Source organism: Crotalus tigris, unplaced genomic scaffold (genome assembly GCF_016545835.1).
Source record: "Crotalus tigris isolate CLP2741 ecotype Arizona unplaced genomic scaffold, ASM1654583v1 scf7180000020347.5012614909:4044961, whole genome shotgun sequence".
NCBI lineage: Eukaryota > Metazoa > Chordata > Lepidosauria > Squamata > Viperidae > Crotalus > Crotalus tigris.
Window position 1 is genome coordinate 3,353,251 of NW_024097978.1, and position 23,445 is coordinate 3,376,695.

General features: G+C 38.4%; 2 protein-coding genes across 7 annotated transcripts in view; both read left to right on the plus strand.

Annotated features, from left to right (window-relative positions):
- Positions 1 to 33: 33 nt before the first annotated feature.
- GTF2E1 (general transcription factor IIE subunit 1) lies at positions 34 to 6,649 on the plus strand. Of its 4 annotated transcripts, none has more exons than XM_039366583.1 (5): positions 34 to 132; positions 977 to 1,511; positions 3,176 to 3,377; positions 3,704 to 3,942; positions 5,425 to 6,649. In XM_039366583.1, exons 2-5 carry the CDS (start codon positions 1,064 to 1,066, stop codon positions 5,853 to 5,855), a joined length of 1,320 nt encoding a protein of 439 aa, XP_039222517.1. In that variant the 5' UTR covers positions 34 to 132; positions 977 to 1,063; the 3' UTR covers positions 5,856 to 6,649. The 4 variants fall into 4 exon arrangements, with proteins under 4 accessions (XP_039222517.1, XP_039222519.1, XP_039222516.1 ...); XM_039366585.1 differs by having other exon boundaries at positions 72 to 132; positions 1,055 to 1,511; XM_039366582.1 differs by having other exon boundaries at positions 82 to 255.
- A 1,444-nt stretch (positions 6,650 to 8,093) lies between these two features.
- Positions 8,094 to 23,445, plus strand: part of STXBP5L (syntaxin binding protein 5 like) — a 104,683-nt gene continuing 89,331 nt past the window's right edge. For 2 of the 3 annotated variants that reach the window (XR_005559557.1, XR_005559558.1), the window contains exons 1-3: positions 8,094 to 13,394; positions 19,785 to 19,882; positions 20,889 to 20,970. Coding sequence is in view for 1 of the 3 variants with exons in the window: in XM_039366581.1 (XP_039222515.1) it covers positions 13,212 to 13,394; positions 19,785 to 19,882; positions 20,889 to 20,970 (363 nt within the window). In the remaining 2 variants the exon portion in view is untranslated. The remainder of the gene's footprint in view (positions 13,395 to 19,784; positions 19,883 to 20,888; positions 20,971 to 23,445) is intronic. The other variant, XM_039366581.1, reaches the window with a different exon arrangement.

A 23,445-nucleotide genomic window follows, 5' to 3' on the forward strand; every position in this document is an offset into this window, starting at 1 on the left:
CAAGAGCTGCGGGGGAGGGAGGAGGGAAACTTACTGAGGTAGGAAGTAGAACACTGTGTGTCGCAGAGTATTGACGTTTCAAGACGGCCAGACTTTCGTTTGCAGCCGCCTTGAAGCAAACTTGTTTGTGAGGTTAGTGGCAACGTGTTCGGGAGCTTCGCATGTCTGTCAGACTCGTTGGGTGAGACAGTCTTGAATTGCGGAGGCGATTGTGAGTGAAAGGAAGCGTCGTCCCTCCTGTCTCGTTTCACTGAGGTATTAGGCTTCGGATTGAATCCTCCTCCTTGTAACACGGTCGTAATAGCCCGCTTTCTGCAGGTTGAAATGTAGTATGCCAGGGAGAAGGGTTCCATTGTGTAGTTTCTTTCTGTTGGCAGCATCGGGAGTCGAGTGCGTCTGCCATAGCAGAAACACGGATTATTCCGTTATATTGATCATTGACTGAATAAATTTACTGGGTGGTCATTCATCCACTTAACACAAGCAAAGGAAAAGGTCTGACTTTTTCTTTGGAAAGAAGTGTATAAGTGGTTGAAGCAAAATATTTCCACATCTTATAATCTTGCAATCTTTCAAAACCATGTTTTTCCTCCTAGGCTGCGCTCAAAAGTCCAAGTGAATTTTGTTGAAGAAAGATGCTTAGTGCAATGGCTCAGGTTACCGGATGTGGGCTACAAAAAGCTGTCTAGAGGCCATCAGGAAGTTTGCAGCTCACATTAGGTAGACAGAGCAATAGTCCACATGTAATGCAATTTTTCATCTATTGGTCCTCTTAATGAAAGATTAAGTGCCTTAAATATTATATGAATTGATAGTCTTGACAGACTTAAATGCTATATGAATTGATAGTCTTTACAAACTGGAAGACAGGAATACAATTTTTTTCTGCATGTATAAGAACAGTGAAGAAGGCAAGAAGATTAGAAGTAATGTTATATATGCAGTTTTCTAATTTTGTTATTTATTATGCTTGTAGTTAACTATAGTGGATATTGGATTTGACACTGCTAAGTGGAAGAAAACAAGAATTTGAATATAATATTTCTTTTGCAAGATAACAGCTATGACAGATCCAGACATTCTTACCGAGGTCCCAGCTTCTCTGAAACGCCTTGCTAAGTATGTAGTGCGTGGTTTTTATGGTACTGAACATGCTTTGGCCCTGGACATTCTAATTCGGAATCCATGTGTAAAGGAAGAAGACATGTTGGAGCTTCTGAAGTTTGATAGGAAGCAGCTGCGAGCAATTCTCAACACTCTTAAAGGTGACAAATTTATCAAATGCAGGATGAGAGTGGAGACAGCTGCAGATGGAAAGACCACCAGGCACAATTTCTACTTTATTAATTATCGTCTATTGGTCAATGTGGTGAAGTATAAGTTGGATCACATGAGAAGGAGAATTGAGACAGATGAAAGAGACTCCACCAACCGAGCCTCTTTCAGGTGTCCTATTTGTTCCAGTACCTTCACAGATTTAGAAGCAAATCAGTTGTTTGAACCTAATACAGGTAAGATACAATAATTCCTCAAAGGGCTGAAATATTAATTTGCCATCTTATCTGGGAGAGTTGATTTGGGAATAGAAAAAGCCTACATACTGTGTTGTTCCAAGTGATTTTTGTTTAAAGGGCTGCAGAGTTTTTAGGAATGAAAATAATGGAAGTGTATTTATAATATAAATATTGGGAAAATATTAAAAGAGACATATTTCAGAAGCATATAACCAAGACATGGTCACAATGCATATCATAGGCTTAGTAAACATTGAGAACTGCACCAAAGAAAATGCATCTGGGAGAGAATGCTTCATTAGGATAGTCTAGTTGCAATCTTGCCCAAACATGTAAATGTACTGTTATATAAGAGAAGTTTATTTATTTATCAGACTTATTCAGTTGCAAAATTGGAAAGATTCAAAACAGCTTATATTAAAAACTCAGGAAAACAATCAGAGTGCAAAAGGTATAAAAACTAAATGATGTAATGGGGAACTATATAAAAATTAATTTTGGTTTGTTCCAGTGAAAATGCTTGATTGGAACCCAAAGGACCTTAGCCCTAATGGAGTGATGGCGAATCTTTTAGAGACTGAGTGCCCAAACTGCAACCCAAAACCCACTTATGCATCGTCAAGTGCCGGCTGGGTGTGGCCAATTGGGTGGGCGTCGTGGTGGTAACGGCAGACTGGGTGGGACTAAAAAGTTCAATCAATCAATTCCAACTTTTCAAGATCTTTTTTTTTTCCTGTGAGAAGCTGAAATTGATTGATTGACTTTTTTTTTTTTTTTGCACATGGTGGCGGAGGCCTAAAGTGAAAAGGTTTTATAAAACCCAGCTGAAGGCCTAGGACTGGGGCAACGGCGCACGTGCCCAGAGAGGGCTCTGAGTGCCGCCTCTGGCACCAGTGCCATAGGTTCGCTACCACTGCCCTAGTGTTTTTAAAATAGAGTAGCGCCAAATGGATCTTTGTAGGAATGATGTACCAGAGGGCAGAAAAAGCATGCCTCTGGGATCCTGCAAAACTGCATTTTTTGTCTGTAAAAGCTTTCTTGCCACAGGCCATATGTCAGAGCATGTTGAGGACTGCCTGATAACGGATAATAACTGGACCACACCATAACCAGAGCTGATATCCTCTCCACCACTATATCCTTTGCACTTCATTCTCTGTCATGTTCACACCGGACTTCTATACATTTTTTTCTCTCCTATGTGTATACATTCATGAATGTGGAGGCCTGGCATAAGGGAGAAAACAACAGCCCTGCTCACCCAGACTGCCTATTTTGTCCAGTATTTTGTGGGACTTCAGCCAACAAATTGCTAACAGGAAGCTCAGTAGCCTAGCCAGGAGAACAGTGGCAGCTGCTATTGAAGGAACATTGTTTCTAATTCAGAAGATAAAACAGCTTTCAAGTCAGTTAGCCACTCGCTGACTGATCCTCCATGAATTTATCTTGTCTTTTAAAACCATAAATTGGTGGAGTCATTAGTTATTATTAAATTAACTATTACCTTAAATGGCAGGTAAATACTTTTTGTCTTCTCTGTGTTTTATTGTCTCCCTAAATAAAATGTATCTTTTCCATGATAATTTTATTCTGCACAACTCATCAAATTAACAATTAGCATTTTATATTTCCTAATTTTTACTGATTTATTTTCTGTATAGGAATATTTCGCTGCACATTTTGTGAGACTGAAGTGGAAGAAGATGAATCTGCAATGCCTAAAAAGGATGCAAGGACTCTTGTAGCACGATTTAATGAACAAATAGAACCTATTTATGCATTGCTTCGTGAGACTGAGGATGTTAATTTAGCTTATGAATTACTTGAGCCTGAGCCTATGGAGATTCTTGCACTGAAGCAGAGGTGGGCCAGAGTATTAATTTGTCTGAACTTGATAGTCAAGTGTTGACAGTCTTCTCAAATTCTGTTTCTACCAATATATGTCATTGGATATGGACATTTATGATTTATCTAGGTGTCTACAGATGATAGCTGTATAATCCTAGTATACTATATTGCCAGCATAAATATCTGAGAAATTTTAATAAATTGGGTGTAATCATATGCACTCACAGAAAAAAACTATATTTAACTGAGCTGGACTTCTAGCTAATGCCTGGAATTATACCTTTAGACTTTATTTAAGATATTTCTCTAATCCAAACATGTCTGTTTATGATTGTATGCAGCAAAGAACGAGCTGTTGGTGCATTGGGAAATAGTTTACCAAGTGGGCAGCACAGAGAAGCCTGGACAACAAAGGGTCCTTCTTATGGGGACATGTACACTCAGAATGTAATTATTAACATGGAAGATCAAGAAGACACACATCAGCCAGCAAATGAAGGAAAGCTACCCAGAGAGAGACCAGTCTGGCTGCGGGAAAGCACAGTGCAAGGTGCTTATGATCCTAATGAAGTCACCGAAGGTAAGAAAGGCATAAAAGGAAAAACATTGTAAAATCCAAAAGGGCATAAATAGAGAAGCATGTACATTACAAGTACTCAATTTCTGATGGCAAATGGAACTGGAATTTTCATCACTAAGCAATGTGGTTATAAAGTATGACCACATCGTTTAGTGAGGATAATTCATGCAGTCCCGGTTGCCATCGTTAATTGAATCCCATCGCCATTAGACGAGGTAACTTCCTGCTTGGCTTCCTACAACCAAGGTCAGTGGGGAAACCAGCAGGAAATAGCAAAACCCAGGCTCACAGACAGTTAAGTGGTTGCTACTGGATGAGGGAGGGAGGGACGGGGGGCAAGAGATGCTGCACAGATTGGGAAAGTGCACAAGGAAGAAAGGGAGTGCACGAGCGGCACCATGCTGGGATGGTACATAGGAAGTGCCATCTGGATCATGGAGAGGGCAAGATCTGAGAAGAACACTTTCAGCACCTAAGCCTAACAATGGATTGTGTAGGAAAAACTGACTTAACCATAAACCCAGAAGCGTGCCATCTAGGATATAGGAAAAGCTGATATTTGGGGATCATGGTTGGTAAGGGGGAGATAAAGCCTGAACAGGGAAAGGTGGAAATGCTGAAACAGGTAGAAGTCCCCAAAACAAAGAGATTCACTCTTTCCTGGGTTTGGTGGGGCATTACCAAAGATTTATCCCTCATTTCTCTATTATAGCTCAACCCCTAACAGACCTAATGAGAAAAACAGAACCCTCCAAAGTACAATGGTCTACAGAATGCCAGGAAGCATTAGAGAAAATAAAAGATGCATTGTTTGTCATTAACCAATATATAATTTTGCTTATATACACTTATATTTACATAAACTCATGTTTCCATATACTCACTATCACCTCAATATTAATAGGCAGAACTTAAATTTAAAATATTGTACTATTAATATTTTTTCTATTATTCCACTTCTGTTTTTGTTATCATGTTATTTGCACTCAGTGCATTGTAGTAACTAACCCTAATCCTTATTGATGTTTTAAATTTTAGGCATTTTTTAAATCCAATCCAATCTTTATTAAGGTCATAGTCCAACATAAGATTGTGGGATAATGTCACCAAAAAGAAACATAAGGGAACTAAAAAGTGAAAATCTAAAATGAATTATAAAAATCTAGAAGATGTAAATGCTAGATAAATTAAAAATATATTCTAAATATATATATAGAATCTAAAAAGAAGGGGTGGTAACGTTAGAAAGGTATATGGGAGCATTAGTTTTTGGACTTTGTCAAGATATAAAGCATCTTAATATGACTTATTAGGTGCACACTGAATCTACTTTACAATGCTGAGTCCCAACTACAAACCACACATCGTTATCCAAGAAATTTAATTGCATAGTACCTAGCAACATTGTCTGTTGTGGCAGGACCAGCATCTGAATACTGTCATGTCCAAAATGAATATAATTATTTAAATACTTTCTTGCAGGTGGTCAAGACATAAACATGTCCCATGAAGGTGAAGAGGGACAGGGAGCCCAAGATAACAATGAAGAGGTAATGCGTGCTCTGCTCATCCATGAAAAGAAAACCACCTCTGCCTCTACGGCTGCTATGGGAGGAATTGCTCCTTTATCTGCCACAAATGCCAGTGATTCTGAGAGTGAGACCAGTGAATCGGATGAGGACTCCCTTCCTTGTGCAGCCCCTGCTCCCACAACACTCTGTGGGCTGACAGATGACAATGACGAGGATGAGTTTGAGGTAGTGACCGAAGACCCCATTGTTATGGTAGCGGGACATCCATTTTCTTACAGCCAAGTAAACCAGCGGCCGGAGCTTGTGACACAGATGACTCTGGAGGAGAAAGAGCAATATATAGCTATGGGCCAACGTATGTTTGAGGATATGTTTGATTAACTACTTCTGCTTAAGTAGCAGTGATAGATGATCTTCAACTGAAAATTCTGAAAAGCAAAAGATTGAATTAGAACCAAACAGAGGAGTCAAAGATCAGAACAAAGGGAGGGAGCTGCCGCAGATGCAAGAAGGTGTGAGAAACCTGCAGTCAATCCAGCTATGTTCTCTCTCACATATTTGCATATGTGCACACACTGCTGTGTTTAGTCTACAAGTTTTCCATTGCATTATACTTGTGGGTTTTGTTGATTTTTTTTTGCCCGGAAAATATGAATGCTCTTTTGATGGCTTATTTTTCTTCCTTGAAAAAAAGGATTGTACTATAGAAGGCATTATATTTAGTTTACTCTGAAAATAACTTCCTGTATCATATAGTTGAAAGAACTTACTGCCTTGCAAGCATGGTGACTATATGGGCTTCTTATTTCCAATGGTCTGACAAGCTAAATGCTTGCCTGCCATATATCTTTGGCGAGGGTGGGCAGAAAGAGAACCTGTGGTGAAGAGAGTATAAATACAATCATGTTAAATCAGTGAGTGTTGGTGACTACAGTGTACATTTTTTTTTCTGCAGAAGGCATTCTGAAGATAGGAGTTATTGTTAAAGGACGAAAAAAAAAACCCATAATCCAGACACTACAATGTTTTCAAATTTATCTGCCTTTTAAAAAATGCATATTAGTGAGTGACTCTTCTTTGCTAACTTAATAGATTTAAAAAAATATTTAACACTTTCATCTGCAGTGCTAAAATTTCCAAGGAGGTGACTTTGTTAAAATATAACGTGAATCTAATTTTCTTATCTTTTGCAGAAGTGGTGTTATACATCCCATTTTTGGATAGTTAGCCTGATTGAATCAAGCCTCACAGTTTCCAGAAAGACTAGTCTAAAAATGTGGACTGTGTGTCTTTACACATTACATAATCCATGAGGACAAGGCAAAAATAAAAAAGTTGCCTCTTAACAAACAAGAATAATGTGGAAAGCAAAATGTTGCCTTTGATCAAACTTGGACTCTGTCCAGTAAAATATATGTGTCATGACTAGGAACTACTATCCAAATAAATTGTGGGGAAAGCAATATATTGTTTTAATAGAAATCTAAATAGCTTTAGTATTTTTTAAAAAAATTATGCAGACTTTAGATGCCACTATAGAGCATGACAGAGTCTATTTTAATATTTCAGTGGTACCTTCATAAATTCAATTTTGTGATATTTAACTTTCTAAAACACATTTTTTAAAAAAAATCATTGTGCATTTCTTCTTCGGAATAGTGGTAGACTATAGATAAAATAATTGTATTTCAAAGCTCCAGCATTTATTGCATATTCCATTTTTATATATCAGTATTGTACAAGTTAACAGGCTTGCAAATTGAAAAGCTAATGACCATGTGTGTTGCCTTTTCTAACTTTCAGATACTTTGATAGAGTCAAATTTTGTTTTACTTTAAAATAAAAATAAAATAATGTAATGCTTCCATTAAGGACTATTGTTTTTAGATTACAAATAAGCATTTTAAACAGCTGGTTTTATTTTACTTTAATAATGAATATTAATTGAAGAATTACTGAAATATATGCAGCTGTTCCCACAAAATGCTTGCCTGTCCATCACAATGTCTTTGTCCTGTGTATTTGTATTTCATATTAAGGATGTACGAATGAGTAGATCAAAAGTACTTCTTGCATTCAAATACCATTGTGAATGCAGATCTTCTGGAGAATTTGACCAGGATGTATTGTATTGACAGTTAAAAGCAGCCTTCCAACTTGGTTGGTCCCTCCTCTTTCAAATGGAAGAAAGAAATACATAATTCAAGGGAAGGTTGCTCACCACTAAATAGCATTGCATCAGAATTAAATCATTGTGATACAAATAGTAACAAACCTGAAGTCTAATTCTTTTAATGGTAAAGTATATTTAATAGTGAACATGCTGTAGACCAGCGGTTCCCAACCTATGGGTCGGGACCCCATTTGGGGTCGAACGACCATTTCACGGGGATCGCCAAACAATGCAGTCCACCATTTCCCCCCCTTTTCCTTAGCTGTGCTCTTAGCTGTGCTACTCCATTTTATTCTATTGGCTTTTGAAAGCCAATAGAATAGACAAAAAGTATTCATAGACATAAAGGCTTGCCTTCAGAAGTGGTGGATGCTGAAGGTTTTTAAGAAGAGACAGGACAACCATTTGACCAGAATAGTATAGGATATCCTGCTTGAGCAAGGGTTTGGACTGGAAGCCCTCCAAGGTCCCTTCCAACTCTGTTATTCTATATTCTCTATAAATGCAGCATTTCAGATTCAGTTGCAAAAAAGACACATTGGATCATATGGGGATGCTCACTTAGCTCCTGCCTTTTTTGCCAGGATTGTGTGGCATCCTATCACAGCTCCAACATGATCTCAGAAGAAGATGCATTTTGTTTTAGGATATTTCATGTGCATCCCACATGGCCTGAACTACTTTTTGGGCTTTGAATTTGAAGCTTAGCATGGATCTAAAATCTTTTTTGGAACATAAGAAATTCCTAACTTTATAGAAAAATGGAATATTGCAACAACTGCTAACAATAGTGACAGTGTGACTATACTATATGCTATGGGCTGAGACTTTTCTCATATTCTTTTTTATCTTTTCTCTGCCATGTCTTGGGCCCTATTTAAAAATATGTTTCATATAGACTCTATTTCTAGTTTTCAAAAGTGCCACTGTCTGCCTTTTAGAAAACAAAACTATCCATTTAGTAGTAAAAAGTTGGATATTATTAATGGACTCATAGAAGGGGCTACTGTGTCTCATCTGAGCCCAAGTCTATACCACAGTGGTTTCTTTCACTGGTATTTGCTGCCATCTTTTTTTCTTCCTCATCTTCCCAACTATAGGAACAAGATTAAAAAAAAAGAATGCATCTTCCCCTTTTTTTCTAACAGTGAAAGGTGAAACAACCACAAAGGCTACAAATCCAGCAACATACACTCAGTTTGCAGAAACTGATGCCATCTGAGGCATGTTACCAGACAATGTGGAGTCAAAATTGTTTAAAATAATTATTAGAAAATATTTAACAGTGAAGAAAAACTAAGATGAGTGTTGGCCTTAGAGAAGCAGCATTAGATTCAAAGAGTAAATGTAAACAAAGCTAAGCTATTGAAGACTCAGCTTTGGAGAAAAATAGTAAAAAGAATCAGATCCTTGAGTTCATCCAACTCCCTTTCCCAATAAAGTCTAGAAGACAAGGGGGATTGGATTGCCCTTAAAATCATGGAATACTCCCATTCATCAACCTGGAGCTTCTTTCCTTTTTTTTCTTATATCATTTTTCAAGGATTTAATTTCTATAATTCCTGGCCATATTGGATAAACAGTCTACTTGCTTGTAGAAGTGTTTATTCTGAGCTGATGTAATGAAAATGATTTTAATGGACAGTTATTTTCCATACTTTTACCCTTTGGACCCAGACATTAACCTGACTAGATCTGCTCAGCAATTCCTCTTTTCTTACATTCACACATATATTGAGGACTGTTCACCAAATTGCCAATACCATTCTAGGGTGAGCTCCATTTTGGAAAAGGCTGCACTAAACAAAGTAACTTTCTTTACGCAGCATCAGAATAAACGGTGAACTTCTTTGATGCTTGATTCAATTTCTAAAAGCAAGTGACTCTGGTTGGCATACAACAAAGCTGAAGCAATATCAAAAAAACATTATTATTTAAAAAAAATAAGAACAGAGCCAAAACAAATAACAGATAAATTGATGTTAATAGTAATGGAGCCACCTCATTAATTTAGTTGCCCTTAGGATTCTCAAGGCCTACTGACATCACCAAATCTTGAGAGACCAGAAGCTTGGAATTGATGGGGGGAAGTGATCGGGGGAAGAAGAAACAACAGCATGGATGTCACAATAGAAAAAGCCCACTGCCTAGGGCCCACCAAATGTAGTTCTTAGAAAACAGAACCCGTATCCTAGCCCACTTTGCAGATGAAACCTGTGACAATCACTCAACTAACCCAATCCCATGCAATGTGGGGCTTTAAAGGTCAACATCAGCACCTTGAAATGGACCTGGAAACAATACAGCCTATGAAACAGATGTAACATGTTCTACCAGAAACATAATTGCATGCATTGCTGCATTTTGTACCAGCTGAAGTTGTTGGATAGTCTTCAAGGGCAGCCCCATGTACCGCAAAGTTTACAGATTCTGCTAAAGCAAATCCAAAGAAGTCATATTACGAATTTGTACAAGTGAACTCAGCCATTACCTTTGAATATACTGTATACTCATTCTCAAGAGTGAGAATTTACATATGTATAAAGCCCAAGCCAAACAAACTGCATATTGGCAATGCAGTATAAGCCTAGTTATGTAAACTACGGTGTATCATACAATGCAATATTGTGATCCCAGCCTGTGAATATTATGTGCACCTTTGCTGGCTAGTGTGATGCCTGATGAGGCAAGGGAATTGGCAAATAACCTCTCCATTTATTTCCTTCTATCCTCATCCTCTGCAGGTTTCTTCTTCATCTTTTAGTGGCTTCCTTACATCCTTAGCACTGGCTCCTATTTGCCAAATATCTGCCTTATTTTTTTTTCTTCCTGATTTTCTGTCCATAATTTTTATAAAAGACTTCTTATTGGAAGTCAGCTTATCAGCTTCTTTGCTGATCTATACTTCTCTTGTCTAGCCTGAATGGAAGATGTGCAGTAGCAGGGATCATATCCAGGACTTTTAGCTTTCAAATACATGAGTGGGGCTGCAGGATGAAGGGGTGTCTAGGAATGACTGACAATGGTTCCCCACAATAATAATGATCAAGAACAATAACATTTCAGGAGAAGTATTCATGGTTCTTAACCACAGAGGAAAGTCTTTAATGCACAATATAGTCTGTAACAGAGTTGAAATATACGTTTCCTGTAAGAAACATTGTATACGTAGAAAATGATCCAAAATAATTGAGAATATAGACTAAATTGTGATTATAAATAAAAGTACAACTCTTCCATTTATTTCCCAATTCATGGCATATTACTTCCTTTAGATAAATAGAAACAATACATATTTTCCCTATTTCTAGAGATATTTAGAATTTTAGCATTATTATTTTTGTAAAAAATATTAAACATATCAAAAATACAGAAGAACAAGCCCTATTAGAGAATACATGTAGTAGCCTTGAAATTTCTAGCTTAAAACATTCAATAACTATGCACATAAGTTTTATCCAAGTTTTTCAGTTGTGTGGAATTCAACATTTCTTCTACCAGGAAACAAGTTAACTTTTTTAGTTTTGTTGTATCTGTTTATGGTGTTAATTTAACAATACTTATAAATCAATGCTATTTTAAAAGGCAAAGTCTCTTGGCAGCTGAGTTCAGTCCCTGTTGGCTCCCCCCCCCTCCCCGCAATTCCAGAGGTTTCAGAAGCAAACCTCACAGGGTTTTGGTCCCTTTCTCTATGGAACTTACCAATTGATGCTTACGATAAATTTCAGAGTTCGATGAATGTTACTATCTCTGAAATACTTCACGACTCCAAACTGCAGTCAGTGTTAGAGCGTCGGATCTTTAAGTGGTTCAATATTTTTCTCAGCCCCGCCTTTAGAGTGGAGTCAGAGAAGGCAGCAGGGTGGAAGACAGCAGCGCCCCCTTTAGCTCACCTCCGGTCAATCAAAAAGGACAATGACATAGCAGCAGGTACCACCTGATGAGGCTATACGGTTGCGCGCGCACGCGCTCTAACTGTTCCCACTCCCCTCTCCGATAATCGCCGGCGTTTCCTCTTTCAGCCATTTTTTCCAGCGCTGTGATGGGAGGAAGCGGCAAGAAGGTTCTTGACCCAAGCTGCAGCATTTTGGTCCTTTTGCCATTCCTTACTGGCCTTCGGAGACTTCTGTTTAACGGAATGAAATTCGGATTCTTTGAGTTATGTTTTAGCTTTCCTCTAATCTGACCTTCTCTATTGCAATATCTTCTGAGTTGGAACATTCTTTCTTCGATTCTTTTGCTTCGTTCTGGTTTCTTTCAACTCCGCTTCTTTTTAAAATTGCTAGCGGATTACCTAATAGTGAGCTCATCATCGTTCACCAACCTTTCCCACAGCGAAACAATCCTCCCTAGTTTTGTCGCGCGAGACGGGTGAGTCCGGAGGAGGAGTCGCTGCTGCTGCTGCTGCCGCCTCTGCCGCCTTCGCCTGGGGTTTCAGGACCTTGGAGAGCTTGCTTGGTCGGGGAACTGCGGTACCACCAACAGCTAAGCGACCAGAGGATTGCGCAATCCTCCCTCAATTTGCAGGCGATCCTGGCTCGCGATTCACGAAGTTGTGATCCAACACTCTCTTTTATGTCTATTAACTGTGATGTGCCTGCTGGGACGCAATTTATGTCCAGGCGTAATTCATGTCCCTCCACTTTTCATTGGTGGGTCAGCCCCATAGCTGATTTCATCAAAATCTAATTGGCAACCCTACTTTTTTAGGCCTCTTTGCAGCGAGGACAATCAGCCTTGTATCCACAACTTACTTGCAAACAAAAGAATCCTTATTTGGTTTGGTTTTGATTTAAGTAGAATATGAGTGGGTACATAAAAATTAATAAACTGTGGTTTTCTGCTAGAGCTGAACAGCATAGCAATATTGCAATCAGAGTGGGAGGCTGGCATTGTGAGAGAAGAGTGTAGTTGTGAAGCAGTTGTGAAAATATCTCAGATTGCAAGAGAATGTCATTTATTTACAAAGATGGAGGTTAATTGAATACTGAAGAACAGTTGAATACTCATTCTAAAGACTCTAAATATTAAGAAAGATCAAGAAGATTCTACAAATGTTCCAAAACATGGGTTATCTAGAGTAGAAGCGGGAATTTTAAAAAGCAAGCAAACGGACAGTAGCAAACAATTCTTCAGAAGAATCATATTTAAGATTGTAATAAAGTAATTGAGCATAGACGTTGGCTTTTAGGACTCAATTACTTAAAAGAACAATATATTTCCAGCAAAAAGGTGTGATCTACTTAAATCAATATTACTAGTTTTATAAATTTTAATTCTTTAAGAAGGAGCCATAACCAATCACTGCTAAATGCCTAGCCTTCAGTTTTTTCTTCCCCTAATGTCATTTTAGAATATCCCTTCTTAACATGCCTTCTTTTTAAAGCAAAATTAACATGGAGTTGTTATATATTTCATTTGAGTTAGTAGAAAATACCATACTGCTGTATCATTGGAACATTTGAGAAATTCTTTGTGAGAGGAAACAGTCTTTGCTGAATGTGAAATTATCAAACCCAAGGAGTTCTCATAAGTGAAATTAATCTTAAGACTTTTTCTACAAAATGAAGAAATTTAGTTTTCACAAAGTTTTGGATGGTTTAACTTCATCCCCTAGTGGAAACTGCAGTAGTAGTATCAGTGGCAGTGGGCCTGGAAGGAACTCGGAGAACTCCGGAGAGGCTGCAGGGACACCCAGGGATGAAATTCAAGAAAGGCTGACTGCAGACTACTTTCAGATATGCAAGGTAAGAGCTGAATGCTTTCTGTAAGCATCAAGATTCAAAAAAGTAGAATGCTATAGATGAGTTTTAACAGACCAATTTAAATTATCTTAAATATTGGCTACATTTCATTTTTCTCACTCTCCCCCCCTGCTTTATATTTTGTATAATGAAATCACAATAAACACTCAGCACCTACAATAAGTATGAATAATTATTTAAAGATGGGATTAATATCTTGAGTCGGGAATTTTACTCAAAAATGAAAAGCAAAACTATTTTCTATGTTAAACATTCAAAAATTTTAAGTATGGGAAAAGTCATCCTCTCGTTTTTGGCTTTGCTTATCAGGATTTCATTATTTTCTGTTTTGTAATTATCTTTGATAGCAAAGTTACAACCTAAGTTATAAAAATATCATATTCAATACCCAGAACTCATATCATCTTTGAAAGAAAAAAAGATATATTTTTTGCTTCATTTATTTTGGAAGACTTTGCATTAAACCTCATTTAAATGATGATTAATAAAGTTTGCTCCTTTTGAATAAATTAGCATTCTTAATATTAGTATTGCAAATTCCACCAGTTTATTTTTAACTGTACTATGATAAAATTTAATTCCTTTGGCTAAGGAGTAAGCAATCTTGACAGACCAGGGATCTGCTTTCATCTTCCTTAAATGCTTCAGTGAGATCAAAAGGCTGGTGGGCAGCTTAGGATACATAATACTCACACAAATTCTGATCATTTATAATCACAGATTCATCTTCTTTGTGTCTTTTTCCTGTACAGTACACATTTGATATTGCTGATTCAACCCCATATGGAGGTCTCTTTTGCCACACACCTCCACCACCACCCCAGCACTAAACAAAGACACCCCTTTTAGGACTACTTTTAGGATGAAGTTAATAATGAACAGTTTCATTAGGTTTATTTCAGTTTTTAAAACTTGAATTAATTGCTGTTTTAATTATTAAATCTATTTTTGAAAACATTGACTTTAAGCGACTGATTTTAGATATTTGATTTTAAAATGTTTTGCAAGCCAATTTAGAAAAAATATTTTCCTTACCAATATTTTTTGTGAAGCTGGGTTTGTGGTATCTTATATAGAGAGCAGGAATAGATTGGGAACTCTCTTAGGGTAATACCTAAACCAACATCACCACTAACCAAAATCCTTCACCAGAACTGGCTTCAGAGCTGGTGCTGGAATCCTGCAGGCCTGGGTTATTTTCATCTTCTGATGCTTGTGTTTCTGGAATGGCTGAAAAGTTTAATTAAACAGTTAGGAGCAATTATGGGTTTATACTAATTGGTAACAGGCCTAAGACATGATACATACAAAATGCTTAATTTGATTTTTGATGAGGGAGGTGTTTCATAGGTGGGGATGCCTCCAGTCCTTCAGTTGCCCTAGGTGGGCTGTTATATAGTTAGCTGGATTTCTGGCTACTTTCTTGTAATAGTACAGCCCCCATTGCCACATCACTTGCGTCCGCCTATATTACAAAAGGTTTATCTGTGTCTGGGTGCCTCAGTACGGCTTCGGTGGAAAAAAGTCTCTTTAACCTCTCGAACATCGCTTGGCATTCCATTCTCCATTTTAGTGGCTAGCTGGGTTTCACTGAGGATTCTCTTCGGGAAATTGAATTCTGCCATCCTCCAATTTACCCAGGGGTTCCATTTCTCTAGCCACTCAGCCATAGGATCACTAGGTATTCCATGCCTGGAGTCACTATAAACATTATGTCTTCCTTGTGGTTCCCCAGGGAAAGGTAGACTGGTAAAGTGACTAGGGTAGCTGGCACCCCCCCTGCTATGGACCCATCTAACTGGCCAAATGAGATTGGTTGTTTCAGCCTCCTCACTGGGATGCCCAAGTTCCCCACTAGCGCCGGGCTAATGAGGCAGCGGGTGCAGCCAGAGTCTATTAAGACTTTCACTTTGACAGCTTCGGGCATGGAGGGGGATAATATAGTCACTTTTCTTGAGGATGGGTGCGATGGGTCCACTTACCAGGGGTTCGCCCTCCAAGCTGTCATCCGAGGTGTCCACCGCCCCTGCGGTGTAGGCCGGAGTTCCCTCCCATGCTTGGCAGGGGGTGGGGACTCCACAGCCTCTGTCGCCTTCATGGCGGGTTCTCTTGGCTTGGCTGGGGACTTCCCTGATTTCCTGGCCGGTGATCGGTCTGGATTGCACTGAGGAGCTTTCGAGCGGCATTCTATAGTGTGATGCCCCTCTCTCCTGCATTTGAAACAGCCTGTTGACTTCTTGGCCGTAGCCGGTGGTTTCTCTGGTTTGCGCGTCGGCTCAGGAGGCGAGCGGCCCCATGGTTTTCCTTGGAAGTGCCTCTTCAGTAGGTCGATCTCTGCTTCCTCCGCCAGGACGTATCATTCATCGAGTTGGCGTGGATCCCCTCAAGGCAGGCAAGCATCATACAGGTCGTAGTTTAGACAGTCTTTGAAATGGCTAAGGAGGATGTCTTCTGGCCAGTTCAGCTTTTTTGGCAATGGCCAGGAATTCTTGTGTATATTCAGCTACCGGTTATCTGCCCTCCCTCACCATTTTGATTCTCTCGCGGGCCTGTCAATCAGCCGGGGGTCCTCGAATCGCCTTCTCAGAGAGGACATGAAGCGGTTGAAGTCGTTGAGCTCTGGGGCATTGGAATCATGCAGGTTCACCATCCAGTCTGCAGCCACCCCGTCCAGAGAGGATTGCACGATACGGATATGGGCTTTGTCGCTGGGGATGTCTTGCCCATATTCTTCCATGTAGCTAAGGACTTGGGTTAGGAAGAACCCCAAGCGTTGCAACTCCCCTCTGAATTTTGCGGGAATCTTTGGATGGATCGGTGCCCTCGCCACTGACAGTATTATCTCCCATTCTGATCGCCATCTGCAGGTTGGCGGGGAGTGGAGGCTGCCCAAATGGTACCTTCTGTCTCTGCAGACATCTCCGGGGCTACAGTTTCCGATTCCCCCTCAGTGCCTCTCCAGTTGTAGCCCAAGATGTTGATGCGGCCCCGGGATTCAGAGTGCTCCTCCATGAGAGAGCCAAGGGTTCTTTTCATCCGGTCAATAGCTTTCTCTAGGATCCAGTTCGAGTGCTGCGCGTGACCTTCCTCTTTGCTAAGGTGCAGGGATTTCTCCATCTCTTGCTTCCATCCGGGTTGGTGGCTGCCCCACCTCAGGGTCACTTTCCCCAATACTTTTTCCCACGTCTCTCTTGCCAATGCCCATCGACCACCAAGGTTTGTGGTCACACGTTTCCACCATTTCTTCTTCTGAGGAGTATGACGTCTCAGATACCAACAACTGGCAGGGTCCCTGCCAGAGGGAGGGCTCCCCTTTCATGGTGGGGTCTTCATTCCCTGCCCCATCGTCTGACATTGTAGTTTTTGCAAAGTCCCCCGGTAAGGGCCTTCCTTCCAGGTTGACTATTACTGCAGATCCTGTCTAATGTAAGGACACACTTCAATCCCACATCTTAAGAAAGCAGAACTCTTGGAGATGGTTTCCTCCAACAGGAACTTTTATTAAAAGTAGTTGATAGCAGGCATAATAGACAGGATTTGAGGGATTCCTTTACAGATTGATACTTTAAAGTGTCCCCGAGCAAACTCCACCCCACAGTTCATCCAGATGGTTCAGACCGGCCAATCCCCAGGTGTTAAGTCCATCATGGGAAAGGGGAGATAACATCGGTCCGACTCTGGTCGTAGCATGATGTTCAAGCAGCACTTCTCCTTTTGAGACCGGAGAAATAAGCCAGGCTCTGGAGGTTGTATTTCTTTCTCCCCACCCCTTTTCCTAGCTGACATGTTAAGGAGAAGAAAGTTCAGAGAGAGATGCAGTGTAGGAAGCAAATTGTTACATTGTAGTGGGCAGCAGACACAGAGGCAATAACAAAGCAAAAGGTTACATTGTAGTGAATAGAGGAAGCGAAAGCAATAACCCTACAGCATATCCCCCCTCTCCCTTGGGAGTATGGCAGAACCCAGGGAAAAGTGAGATTTGTTTTTAAATCAGAGGAGATAGATAGAAATGAAATGGAAATGGGTTCTGACACCCTCTATCCTTTCCTATCCTCTAACATCTGAGCTGAAGATAGAATTTGTATCTGGCGCTAAAGCATAATGAAAATGACCTTAACAGACATATAGGAATTATTGTCTTGGAAAAAGGGGTTCTAACATTATTTTTGGATATAGCTCAGGCAAACAGCTCTCTAATTCACTGAACTGTAAGGAGGAGGAATAAATATGCCCAGTGAGACTTGCAATAATCTAGTAGTATTATAGTCACTAAAAATAGTTTCAGCCAACCTGTGGAATTGATTTCCTTAATACTTGTACTTTAAAATACTTTATTCCATTCCTATGGCTTTTTATACCATTTTTTCCCTGTCCCTTTTAATAAGAAACAATGTTTATGTTTCTTAAAGAAACAAACTATATTGAGGTATTTACTTATTGCAAACAAATTTTACATTTTCTGATACAGGAAGATGACATGAAGAACTTCATAAAATAATTCCATGCTTTATTATGAAATGTCTACAGAAAAAGAAAATGCTTATATATAAAAAATATTTTAAAAATCTCAAAAGTATGAGCTTAGAGAATATGGCAATTGAGTCAAGGAGTGGGAGGGGGAGGAAGACTTTTAAAGAAAACAGTTTCAGGAGGGATTGATTTGTTAAATGTTTTCAGCAAATGCCATCAAGAATCTTATTATTCTATGATAAATTTGTTTTTTCATCAGAGGCCACAAGGCTGTTCTGTTGATACAATCCAGAAGTCTGGATGACTGGTTTGCTCAGGTTTGCACCTGCAAGGTTTAAAAATACATTGGAGGAAAGGCTACGTACCCCAGCCATGGCCCTTCTTGACTCACAGTCCACATTTCTGTAAATGGGAGATAGCTTTTTGCCATGTACCTGCTCAGATTATCACTCTGGTGGTTTCTTTGTTACAAGAGAAACAGAAGTATAGTATGTGGAGAAGGAAGGATGGGGAATGAAGGGTGTGTCTATCATCCATAGTAACCTTTGATTAACATTGGGAATCTCTAAGACAGGGGTGTCAAACTCGCAACGTCACGTGTTGCAGTGTGTCGCAACTTTTTTTCTATTGCCGGCAATGGGGTGGGTGCGGTTTCGGCATGACACATCCGGCCCGCAGGCCAGCAGTTTGACACCCCTGCTGTAAGATGTTAGAGAAGCCCAAGAAATCACATATCTTCAAGAAGGTTTCTCTTTCTGTAGAAATAATAAACACATGTCATTGGGAATTTGCTCTAAGGTTCTATTTCTGTATGTGCTAAGTCTGATTTTCTTTATATCTCTGTACAAGTTATGATATTGGGTGTTTAATTTCAACCTCCATAAATCTGTCATGAAGTAGTAATTTTGTTAAAATCTTCTGGATACCTGTCATATTTTAAATTCTGTGCAATTTCTTATATAGCCATCCATATCATAGTAAAGTGATCTTAAGTGGCTTACAATAAAAAATAATTAAAGTAAAAAACTACAACTACAATTAAAAGACATCAACAATATTATTAACCACAAGATAGTGGAGAAAATTGTGTTAAAACCAGATGAAACGCTTTGCAGGTGGAACCCAAAGCAAACCTCTTCTGCCAGAATGAGCAGATTTAATCAGGTGGAGGTGGTCCCTTAGATATCCTGGCCCCATGCAATGAAGGGCTTTAAAGGTCAAAAGCAGCACTTTCAATCGGATCTGCAAGCAAACTGACAACTAATACAGCTTGCACAGCAGAGGGGTAACGTGTGCACATATAACTGTCCATGTCACTGCATTTTGCACCAGCTGAAATTTTTGGATACTCTTCAAGGGCAGCCCCAGGTAGAGTGCATTACAGTAATCTACTCTGGAAATAATGAGGGCATGAGTAACTGAGAGCAGAGTCTTTTCTTTTGCTTTTCTTTTGGATTTTTGTTTTTCTTAACTAACTGGTGAGCAAGTATAATACGGTGAAGCTCAGAAATTCTGAAATTATCTCCTTCCATATTGAATGCTTGCTTATGCTGGAAAGTTTTTAAAGTGTTTATCTTATAATGTATATTTTTCCCCTGATTTGAGCTGCATTTTGCAGTCCAGAGGCTGTTCCAGACTATCTGCTGCTATCCAAAATTCTCCACACTGCGGAATAAATTTTAAATTTGGTCTTGTGTTGACGTTTGCAATATGTATCTGCATGCATACAATTTACCTGGTCAATGCGTTAAAACCTATATGATTAGTTAATTGATTTTTTTTTTTTTATCACTGAGTGGCCACTCAGCTTTTTATTTGTTTTAGGAATTAAAGAAAGCATAGAAAATATATCTAGGAGTTACAACTATTCTTTCCAACTAAGACTTATATTTTCTATTGCAGACAGTTCGTCATGGATTTCCATATCTGCCCACTGTCTTAGCTTTTGACCCAGTTCAAAAGATTCTGGCTATTGGAACAAGAACAGGTGCAATACGAATGTATCCTTTGCTGTTGGGCAGTATGATAGTTTCAACTACATTTTACAGGTTTATCAGTTTGTTTATCATCTTTATTCAGATAAATACAGAATAATTTTTAAACTATGCTTTGCTATTTTTGTGGCAGTACAAATCAAAGTTTCTTTCTAGTTCTATGTGCCAAGGTTGATTCTGGGCCCTCAGTTTGTTTCATAATTATGGACTTGGCTAGATAGCTTGATCTTCTTTTGGAACTAGTTTTGCTCTCAGTCACCGTGGAACCACTGAAGGATGATGTCTACATTTAAGAACTACAATTAAGCCCTTAAATATGGTAATATAAGGCTATTTGGAAAAGACCATAATTACATATCAAATAATTGGGAAGAAATAAGCATTTTGAATTAGTAGTGGGAGATTATTTTATCATGCTTTATACAGTAGCCGAAAATAATCCATATAAACAACTGCATCCATTCTAGTATTTGCCAGATTTCCTGTTTTGGAACAGAGTGATGATATCACTATCCATACATTTGATTATGTGATTTATATATTATTTCATTTATATAGAGAGCACCTTCATCCATACTTCTTCCCAAAGACTAACTATTCTCATTCTAGTTAGAAAGTGCCAACTGAAATTGGACATCAGTTTGGGTTCCAGTCCTTTTGGCTAACTTCTGAATTAGTTGTCAACATCTGAGATACACAAAACACTTAAGAATACCAATACTGAGCAGCAATGTATCCCAGAAAAGTCAGCCTAATAAGAATCAAGAATGCTATAGGATATTTGAATACTATTACTAATATTGGGGTAGGTTGAATAAATTGTTCTGTATGAATCCTTTGAACTCATAATCTAGGATGAAAATAAACTCTAGAAGTCTCTAAACCTTTTCACAGACTTTTAATTATCTTCTTGGATTACTAAAAGCAAAGGTTAATTCTGCTTTGATTCTGTATTTCTCTTATTTTATCAATCAACCTAAGCAATCTGATCCTTGACTATGGTACTTAACAGATTGGGAAGGCCAGGTGTTGATTGCTATTGTCATCATGAAAGTGATGCTGCTGTTCTGCAGCTTCAATTTTTAATTAATGAGGTAAGGCTTCATTAATAAGAACTGCACTACATTCAGAAGATCTTTAATAGAAAGATAAAGTTTTCACCACAATTATTCTTGTTAGGTATTATTGTTTCTTTGTGACGCTAAAGAAACTATTTTAATGTTGAATCTTATTATGGTGGCAAGGTTATTGGTTGGACAATATTGGAAGAAAGATCCTTTGCCTACTTTAGAAGAATGGTTGCTTAAAGTTTCTAATTTAGCAGAAATGGCTAAAATTTCTGCTTATTTGAAGGATCACTCACAAGAAAGATACATCTCGGTGTGGAGAAGATGGATAAATTTTGTACAGAATAAATATGGGATTAGAAAGTATTTAGTTTTGAATAACTTAAAGTTTAAAATGGGAATTATTTATATTGTTAATTATGCTTTTGTTTGAAATTTTTCTTTTGTATTTGAGTTAAAGTATTTTAGGTTTTATTTTTGTATAGTTGGATAGGTTTCGTTAGAATTTGTTTGTTTATCTCTTTTTTAACCCTGTAATCAGCTCTGGGAAGTAAGGGGGGGAGGGTAAGGGAGGGGGGAGGTAGGGGGGGATATTATATTGTATTGTATTAAAATTTGTATAAAACTTTTCAATAAAAAAAATAAGAATTGCACTACAGTGACATTGGACTGTTTTAGTCATTATGTCTCAGAAAATAAGGTTTCGAAGGAAGAAAGATATTAATGAAAATGAAATCTCTGTCTAGATAGCCTATTATTCACACAAGTCTGTTTCTTTGGATTTTAACTGTTTTATAAATTAATAGCTAATGCTATCAAAATTTAGGATAAAAATTTGGGCAAGTATACTACAGATCTTTCATTTCCATGTACATTCTACAATTCCATTATAATTTATTTTTTTGCTTTAAGACACTGAGAGTCATTGGATACAAGATGGACAGCAAATAAATTCCATAAATAATAAATAAATAAATTGAATTATAAATATAATAAATATTTAAATTCAAAATAAATGTGCAATACGTATATCCTAAATGTGTATCAGTACACCACATATGCCTCCTAGATAGTGGTATACAGGTAATAGTATTTTGGCTTTCAATCTGGAGTCTAAATTAGAGATGCTAGAATAGTGGGAGTAGGCTTGGAGAAATATTGGGCTTCAGATGAGCTTGTGGCATTCTGCTTAAAATGTGCTACAACTGATCAGCAGGGAATGCTGCATGTACATGATGAGGGATCATGACTAGTTTATTCCTTCTCAGTCTTATTAAAATCATTCTTCAAAGCTTTGATTGATCAAAACTGTGGTGGGCAGCAGAGAACAGTGTCTATGAACCTATCTGTACCATCATGGCTTACAAAAAACATAACTTGGAATATAAGAAGAGAAAATTTAAACAATTTATTGTTTAATTAATAATTAATATTAATTATTTATTAATTAACAGAAAATGGGGAAATAAATAATATGATGTCTACTTGTGACAGAGGAAGAAGGTGATTTGACGTTATTTATTTATATTTCATGCTTCTTAACTGCCGATCTCTCTCAGAGAAGGGCTCTGGGCAATGGACAGTTCCGGAGCCATGTTAAGTAGAGTTGAATATGCAAAAAGTGAAGGATAGTTATAATGAATTAAGGGGCTAAAACTTATATCTGAAAGTATGAATCAATATCATCTGGATTATTATGGTTTTGTATGAAAGAGAAATGTTTAGGCTGTTAACAGTTACATGTTATACTCCAAAGGACTATAATAATTTAAAAAATACATATTGGTTTTGGAGAAAATTGTAGAAAAAATGTGATCTAGAGCAGTGGTTCTCAACCTTTTTATACTGGCGACCCCGGTCATAAGGATGCGCCGCACATGCGCGGCGGTGCCCCCATGAGCGGTGCTGCCCCATGCGGCACACATGCGTGGTGCCGCCAGCTGAGAAAAAAAATGGCGGATCGCGTTGTTTGGCGACCCCCGTGAAATGGTCGTTCAACCCCAAATGGGGTCGCGACCCACAGGTTGTGAACCGCTGATCTAGAGGAAATACTCTCATAAGGTGAATGGATGGTGAAAATTAAATAAGAGAATACAGATAAAATGGGCCATTTGGAGATCCCAAAATGAATGAATATAGTGATTCTTTGATGAGCATCTGGTTGGTTGATCTGCAGGCTTCAAATTGACAGTTTAAGCATGAAAGTTGACTGGATGACTTTGAGTCTATCACTCTTTCTCAGACCTTCCACCTCACAGGGTTGTTGTTGTGGGGAAAATACAAACAGGAGGAAGGAGTATGAGGTATGTTTGCCACCTTACTTAAAAAGTAATACAAATGGTTCTCGACTTACAACACTTGGTTTAGTGACCATTTGAAGTTACAATGGCACTGAAAAAATTGACTTACGAATGTTTTTCACACGACCATTTCGACATCCCCATGTCACATGATCAAAATTCAGACACTTGGTAACTGACTCATATTTATGATGGTTGTAGT